Below are 9,216 nucleotides of genomic sequence, written 5' to 3' on the forward strand. Positions count from 1 at the left end.
CCTCAACTTACAACAGTTCATTTAGTGACCGTTCAAAGTTACAACAGCACTGAAAAAAGTGGCTTATGACCATTTTTCACAATTACAACTGTTGTAGCATCCCCATGGTCACGTGATCAAAATTCAGACACTTGGCAACTAACTCATATTTACGACGATTGCAGTGTCCAGAATCATGTGATCCACTTTTGCAACTTTCTGATAAGCAAAGTCAATATGGAAGTCAGATTCACTTAACAAGTGAGTTACTAACTTAACAACTGCAGTGATTCATTTAACAACTTTGACAAGAAAGATCATAAAATGGGGCAAAACTCACTTAACAAATGTCTCTCTTAGCAACAGAAATGTTGGGCTCAGTTGTGGTTGTAAGTTGAGAATTACCTGTAGTTGTGGTTATAGTTCTCTGAATAGGTCCTTCAAGTGAACAACAGGGTTAGAACTACAGAGATTGAAATAAAAATTCTTCATTTAAAAAAAAGAGTGAGAAAGCTATGAATTGTCTGGATGAGAATTGAACGAGAGGGTGAATGCTTCCTCTCTGAAAATCAGATGCTTTGCTTGCTAGAATCATTTGCCATTTCCCCCATTTATGCAATGATTCTGCATTTTTAAAGGTTTGAAATTAAGAGATTCAAAAATTTATTTCCACCTCTCTCAAAGGAAATTATTTTTTCTTCTGACACTTCTTACAACCTTGATAGCATTATTAAATGATCTAGCTATTATGGAGAAGATTTTTATGGAAGAGATATTTAATGAAGGAACAGATGTAAAACTTTCAGTAGCCAAGTGCAATATTAAATCATTATTATTTTACATATTTACATATTGCTATTGTATGACAGATATATACTCTGCACATTTCCAAAGATCATTGAGGAAAACCACCTTTGTCTTATTACTTTTGCTTACTCCCACCATGAATAGTAGAGAGGGCATGCTCCAGGCCTCTTGTTCTCTTGTTGTCATCTTATTGGACACTGGAGTTGTGCCTCCTCAGTGGCAGCGCCTGCCTTGCGGAACAGCATCCCCAGAGAGTTCTGGATGACCCATTCCTGTTAGCCTTTCACATTGAAGACATGGCTGATCCTGCAGACATTTGAGCATTTGAGTCAGAGTGGATATGAGCTCTGCTGCTATGGAGAATTAATAGTTAATTGTTTATCCTTGAGCACTGGGGGGTTATATTGTGAGGAAAGGGTGTTTTGAATATTGTAATCTGCCCAGAGTCATTTGGCAGCTTAAATGATTATATTATAATATAACCTTACACATATATATTCTTATCTAAATAATTTAAATGAATAAAATCAAAATGAGAACTTCTGGATAGAAAATACCATTAGCAATATGTAAAATAAGATCCACAGTGGTGCAGAGATTAAAATGTGTATTGCAAGCTAATTTAGCTCACTGCCAAGAGTTCAATCCTCACTGACTCAAGATTGATTCAGCCTTCCAGCCATACAAGGTAGGTAAAATGAGGACCCAGATTTTGGGGGGCAATATGATGATTCTGTAAACCACTTAGAGAGGGCTGTAAAGCACTATGGAGCAATATATAAGTCTAAGTGTCATTGCTATTATAATACTCATGGCAAAGGTGCAATTATAATCCTCATGGCAAAAGTCTAGTCACAATAAATATTTACTTGTCAGACCAATCATTAGTGTAAACATGTATGTTACAAGTTTGTGTCCTTGGGAAAGTGCTCTGCAGTTTCATGGGATATGGTTAAAAAAAAAAACACTAGATGACAGTCATGATTATGTGATTGAAGCTCTATCTGATTTACAAACACATAAAACCAGGCAGAACTTCAATCACATCACTGCAGCTCCCATCTTAACTTTTTTATGCCACACCCTGCAAATACCCTTGGAAGATTATTGCTAGTTACACAAGGAGAGCTATAATTTTTCTCCCACATTTTATACAGGCAAATTCTATTCCATATGGTTCTGATTCCAAAGTTATCCTTCAGTGATATGAGAACTATAAGCCAGTCTCTTAACAGAATGGAGAAAAGGAGGACAATGGGATTCCTCAAAATAATTTCAGTGACTTCCTTAAACATTTACAGCCTTCTGTGTTGTTCTGTTCATTTATCATCAAATTACGAAGGCCATGAGGCACAAATAAAAGAGGAAAAGAAACAGCTTTCAGCATTGTCAGTTCCATGCTCCTGCATAATCTGCTGAAATATATATATATATATATATATATATATATATATATATATGTTTTCTGAGGTTTTCGCGGGTGTTTGTATGTAGGTCTTTGGTTGTTCGGGTTTCTCCCGCGGGAGAAAACCCGAACAACCAAAGATATATATATATATATATATATATATATATATATATATATATATATATTGCAAAACTCTTGAAGCTTAAAGAAGAAAAGGCTCTGTGCACTATTTACATACACAGCAATCAAAATATTCATCTGGAGGAAGAGATTGCAAAGTTGGATGCCTAGCTGAATCTGTGTGTTTACTCATGAAAAAAAGGTACATTCACTCTAGTGATTGCATACATGTGTGCACATCCATGGATTTGTATTCATGCAGATGAGCAGCAGACTTTCTTCAGACTTCAGGCTCAACAACAGAGATGGCAGTTGAGCCAGACAGCAGGAACCAACCAGAGAGGACAGCTCCAGTCTATAAAACCCAGCCCCAAGCAACAGACTCCATTTGAACAGCCTGAGCCAATTCATCAGCATACAGATTTGGCACCTGACTTCTGCCTGCATCCAAAAAGACATCCACCTTCTTTGATTTTGCATTTATACTCTGATGCTTATTTCAGGTCAATTTATACTAGGATTATTTTTTACATTTTAAATATTTCTTTCTAGAAAGATTTAATAATAAGGCTGCTTAGAGGAAAAGAATTTTTCCCTGAGACAAAGAGAAGTGAAAAGTCAGTAAGGAATTAATGAAGAAGTGAAGAAAGGGAAAGAGGATATTATTCCAAGAAGAAACTTATCTTAAAGAATGGATACCAAAGCGAAAAATGAAAATTAATCAAGATTTTTTGTATAGTCTAAATATTGGAAGAGATTTGTAAATTTTCTAAAACCATAAACATGCTGTTTAGAAATAATTGTGCTGCTAGTTAAATCTGAATAAATAACAGAGCCAAATATGGTCAGTAAAAACGAAAAAATGGACCAAATCCAAGATGGAGAATCAGTTCAAAATGCTTTATTGCTATTACACTACTAGTGTGTTCTAATTTCAGAAGAGAGAAACTTAGCTTCTCAGCTGCCTAGAGCATATACCAACACATTTCTGAAAAACCACCCAACCTTAATTAATGGAGAGGAACGCTACATATTTTAGGAGCTTCTTGGAGAGCTCTCTGCTGGAAAACATCAAGCCACTGAGTGGGGGCCTCAACAAGTCCATTCTCCATACCCGAGATGAAGTACTTGCTAAGGCTGAGATTGGGATTCTGGCTGCTATCCTGGCAGTGACTGTTGTGGGAAACCTGTGTATCCTTCTGGCCATGTATCGCCTTCGGAAGAAGATGAGCCGGATGCACCTTTTCATTCTTCACCTGGGATTGACAGACTTTGGGGTGGCCCTCTTCCAGGTATTCCCCCAGATGATTTGGGAAATGACCTATCGTTTCCAGGGTCCTGATCTACTCTGCAGGGTTGTCAAATACCTGCAGGTACTAAGCATGTTTGCCTCTACATACATGCTCATTGCCATGACACTGGATCGCTACATGGCTGTGTGCCACCCACTGCGTACTCTACGGCAGCCAACCTGCCAAGCATATCTAATGATTGGAGTCACTTGGCTACTAAGTTGCTTGCTTAGCATACCTCAGCTCTTCATCTTCTCAATAAGGGAGGTCCACCAAGGTTCTGGTCTGCTGGATTGCTGGGCAGAGTTCAAATACCCTTGGAGCGCAAAGGTGTACATTACATGGATGACTTTGTGTGTCTTTGTACTGCCGGTGGTCATCCTCTCAGTTTGTTATGGCCTGATCTGTCATAAGATCTGCAAGAATCTTAGAGGAAAGACACAAAGGTGTGGTCTCTCTGCAGCGGATGCCATCTCATACACAGCCAGATACACTGATCAGAATGGAGTAGAAGGGTGTCATTCTGGCTCCCGGGTTAGCAGCGTGCGTACCATCTCCCGTGCCAAGATCCGCACAGTAAAGATGACTTTTGTCATAGTGATGACCTATGTTGCTTGTTGGGCACCTTTCTTCAGTGTACAGATGTGGTCAGTGTGGGATAAGAATGCACCAAATGAGGGTGAGTCACTTTTAATTGGAGGGATGGGGTACCAGTTTGAGAAATTTAGTTTGCTGCCAGAGTCATAGATTGGGTTTATAGCCAATATAATTACTGGATTTCAGTCAGGATTTCAGATAGAACAACTATGGTTTTTATTTCAATTCCATATCAGTAGAAAAGGGAATTAGGGCAGATTTATTAAAAATACAATATAAGCAATGAATACTCTATCACACTTGCTCATATATACATTTTATCCATCTATTCTACTTTCATAAGCCGATGGAGAAATCTATCACCATTCACCATGCCTTGGCAAAAAGTGAAGGGAAGTAAATATTCTAGCATCTATCTAAATATCTTATACTATCTAGGTACTATAATGCTGAGTGCTTCAGCTGTCATAAACATCCATACAGTAATATGTACTGTAATGTTTGCAACTATCCAACGTATTAAGGCAGAATGAAATTACTTTTAAATTGAAAGAAAATTGCAAGTAACTTGATTTTGTTCCCTTTGGGGTATTTTTTTTTAAAAACTACATATTTTAATATTTTTGCAAAATACACAGGTGCCTAAATTATGCCTTTGAAATAATTACAAGCTAGAGAAAAAATGTTTTTGTAACTTAGTTGATAACATCTGTCTATTACAAATATGCATGAATATTTACAATTGTACATACAGGTAGCCCTCAACTTACAACCACATGTAGACCAGAATCCATTTCTAAACAAGGTAGTAGTTAAGTGAGTCATGCCTGATTTCATGAAGTTTTGGAGCAGGGCTGTTAAGCGAATCACTGCAGTTAAGTGAATCATTTGATTGTTAAGCAAATACAGCTTCCCCCATTGACTTTACTTGTCAGAAGCCAGCTAGGATGTTGCAATAACAACAACAACAACAACAACAATAATAATAGGACCTTGGAGGTCATCTAGTCCAACCCCCTGCTCAGGCAGGAAACCCTATATCATTTCAGATAAATGGCTGTCCAGTCTGTTCTTAAAAACTTCCAGTGTTGGAGCATTCACTGCTTCTGGAGGCAGGTTGTTCCACTGGTTAATTGTTCTAACTGTCAGGAAGTTTCTCTTTAGTTCCAGGTTGCTTCTATCTTTGGTCAGTTTCCATCTGTTGCTTCTTGCCTTGCCTTTATGTGCTTTGGAGAATAGCTTGACTCCCTCTTCTTTGTGGCAACCCCTGAGATATTGGAACACTGCTATCATGTTAGCCCTCGTCCTTCTCTTCATTAAACTAGACATACCCAATTCCAGCAACCGTTCCTTATATGTTTTAGCCTCCAGATCTCTAATCATCTTTTTTGCTCTTCTCTGTACTCTTTCTAGAATCTCAACATCTTTTTTATATCGCAGCCAGCATATATTTACATCATAAATATATACTGGCTACTAAATGTCTAAATTTTTATCATGTGACTGTGGGGAATGCAGTGGTCATAAGTGTGAGGACCAGTTGTAAGTTTTTTTTCAGTGCCATGATAACTTCAAATGGTGGCTGTATGTCAAGGACCTGCATTAAATTTTCCTTAAGTTCTTTATAGAACTATACTCAAACTAGCTATGTTATCTACAATCCTTTGTCACATAATATATTTTTTAAATTAAAAATAGCAACATTGGAATTTATAATTTGAAGCAATAAACACATTTAAAAATATAATCACTAGCTGAAGATTTGAAATTAAAATTCACAACAGCAAAATTTACCAAGTTGCAAAATGTGGGAGATGAGGAATAATTGTTCCAGTGCTTATAGTGCTAAGTTCAGATCTCCAAGGGTTTGAATTCTTTTCTAAACATACAAACAAAGCACCAAGTTAGCATTATATTCTAAGTGTGTGTGTGAAACTCACTTGCTTTATTTATGCAAATATCAAGATTCAAGCCAAGCCCCGCTATTGCTGCAGATGCCTCAAACTTGCCCATTTGGCTGGCTGGGGAATTCTGGGAGCTGAAGTCCACAAGTCTTAGTGGCCAAGTTTGAGGACCCCTGTTCTAAGATATAGAATGACTTTGCCATTCTATGACATATCTAAAAGAGCCTGTGTTTTCACTCCCAATGTGCATAGGAAGGACAATGGACCATTAAGGGAAATGTGCGTACCTCTGTTACAAATTTCCTACACAGCTTTGTCTTTCTGTTCAGTCCAAGTTATATAATTTTTGGAATTCATATAATTCAGTATTTTTCAAACATGCTGACTGGGGAATTCTGGGTGTTGAAGTCCACATCTCTCAGAGTTGCCAAGTTTGAAAAACACTACAATTTGATACTGCCAAGTGTGGATGAAAACACTGCAGGCATCAAAAACTAGCCTCCTAGTTTCTGGACACTCCTGGTGGGTTATGACTGCATATAAATTGACAGGTTGAAGTAGAAGAGGGCACATTTTTTTTATACAGATTTTATTCTCCAGAATGTGAGTTCTTGACTACCTTTACGTAGTCCTATTGTTATATGGAGACGCTCTTATTTATTTATTTATTTAAATCATTTTATAGATATTTCAAAAAAGCATGCGTGAAACTGCTGGAGTCTGATGCATGTGTCAAATAATATTGTTGACATGATTTAGACATTAAGAAAACAACCGCCTTATATCTGTGAAGCAGAGAGTAACTCTTAAATGTCTACAAACTATAGAAACAACAACAATCTCTTTGTTGACATTTAGCAGTCTTTTGGATGTTTGTTCAAGCATTCAGTTGCTTGTGTCTATATAATCTAGATTGCATCTATATAATTTGCCACGCAAAAATCCAGATGGCAACAGGCACATACAGAAAATTCTGATAGCCTTTGCTCAGAAAGAAAGAATAAATAGACATCCTTCAGAAATATAGATTATTGGTGCAATTCTAACCTCTGTGTTCAATGTCTATGGAGATTCTCAGTCATCCAGATCACAGTTGTCTCAAAGATGCTTTTTTCATGTGGCAAATGGACTTTCTTGTTTTTCTTTGAAGACATTTCATTTCTCATCCAAGAAGCTTCTTCAGCTCAGCTGATTTTAACTTTCACATAAAGTATGAGAAATGCTATGTAAAATAAAAGATGAATCTCTGTTTATCATAATCTCTAATTAATATCAATGTTTAAGCAATGTTCCCTGATTAAACAATCTTACTACTATTCAAGCTGATAGCAATGTTTTCATTGATTTTTATGGAGCAAATGTCAGTTCTTAAGCTGTTAAAACTAGTATGAAGGAAAATTGTAGGAATATATTTCAATGTACTAATTCAGTCTTTACTAACATTGCAGAATAATTGCACTATTGTTTTCAATCTTTAATTTTTCCCTTTCTCTATATTTTTACAGGGTTTTTTAGAATTTTTGGAACACATCCCTTTATGATTTGTTTGTATTTTTGAGGTTCTAAAAATATATAACTACTGCTGGGTTGGGCAACCTTTGAGTGACTAAGGACTATAGTATAGCCTATGGGCCCCCTGGAGAGCTGCAGGCGATCAAGAGTCATAGGGGTGTGATTGCATTCTTTTCAAAACATTTTAGGGAGTTTGGGCTTGCAATTTAGTGCTGAAATGAAACTGCGAGGCCCCTGAAAGCCAGACTTTTCTAGAGAAATTATCTGATCATGTCTGTAATAAGTGTGAAATGTAATCAACTTTGGTACGGCATGCATATTCATATACAATCTTATTATTCACCCCTTCTGTATTTGGGGCATTTAAAAAAAATAAAAATCATAATTATAAACCAGTTCAACTTGAAAATTCTTGGCTAAAAGAGAAAAGACTTGACTCTCTTCCCAAAAACAGAAAGGGAAGAGTTGAACACAGTTATGGAGAGAGGGGATGACATACTTTGGGAGCAGGATCAATTTCATGGTTTTAGTTTTTTTTTTTTTTTTTGAAAAAAAGGATCATGTTTACTTGTTGATTACATGATTAACACCAGCGAGTATTTTTACTCTATACACATGTGCCAAGATGCAATAACTGTATCCATGATTGACATTCAGTGAGGTACAGGTACATCTGATCAGGATTCATTATACTCAAAAGTTCATTCAACTGTTCTTATTATGGTTCATACAGATCTGAAAAAGAAAACGTTTTCCTTTATTTCTCTCTTTGCTCCAGAGTCAAGCGACGTGGCTTTTACCATTACCATGTTGCTGGCCAGCCTGAGTAGCTGCTGTAATCCCTGGATTTACATGTTTTTCAGTGGGCATCTCTTTTATGGTGTCCTCCACTTTTTCTCCTGCTGCGGAAGTCTTCGGTCCAATCTCAGGAGGCAGCAGTCTAATGGCAGTCTCTGCAGCCATAAAACTACCATCTTGAGCCACAGTCCTCAGAGCACTGCAGAGCCGAATGCTGCTCGGATCCAGATGCAATTGGGAAATATTAAAGAATTCTACCAGCCTTATGAAGATACAGTGATTGATTCAGGGATACTTTAAAATAATGGATTGGTATAATGACAATGAATGATACTGTAATCCCATAATCTGGTATTTTGAAACAAGTAGGAATAGTAGAATAATATAGTGGCCCTGTAGGATATGAAACATAGCACACTGTATATAAAATAAATCAGGCCTGGTTCATTTCTGTTTAAAGACCGTTCTGAATTATAGTTTTGTCTCTGTTACAGGCAGTGCTATCTTGTTACTGATTGTACTAAACAGTTTATATGTTTTAAATTACATTTTATGGGCCACCTAATTTCAAATATACAACTCTAATTTCAAATATATGAATGAATATATGAAGGTAAGGTTTTCAGGTTTTTCCTTTCTCCAATTATTTTTAAAACCTTAGTTTTTTTCTTGCTCACAAGACCCTCCTATGCCTATACTAAAGTGATGTATTGATTAGTAGCAATTTAATTTACCTGGTTTCTCATCTAATTAAGAAGAAAATTGTTTTGCTTTAGACTGCTGAAAATTGTATGCTTCA

General features: G+C 36.7%; 1 protein-coding gene across 1 annotated transcript; it reads left to right on the plus strand.

Annotated features, from left to right (window-relative positions):
* The first annotated feature begins 3,327 nt into the window (after positions 1–3,327).
* On the plus strand, positions 3,328–9,216 carry AVPR1B (arginine vasopressin receptor 1B). The gene is made up of 2 exons (XM_039369457.1): positions 3,328–4,285; positions 8,398–9,216. Exons 1-2 carry the CDS (start codon positions 3,328–3,330, stop codon positions 8,715–8,717), a joined length of 1,278 nt encoding a protein of 425 aa, XP_039225391.1. The 3' UTR covers positions 8,718–9,216.

The sequence above is a fragment of the Crotalus tigris genome, unplaced genomic scaffold (genome assembly GCF_016545835.1).
Source record: "Crotalus tigris isolate CLP2741 ecotype Arizona unplaced genomic scaffold, ASM1654583v1 scf7180000021131.477146, whole genome shotgun sequence".
Lineage (NCBI taxonomy): Eukaryota > Metazoa > Chordata > Lepidosauria > Squamata > Viperidae > Crotalus > Crotalus tigris.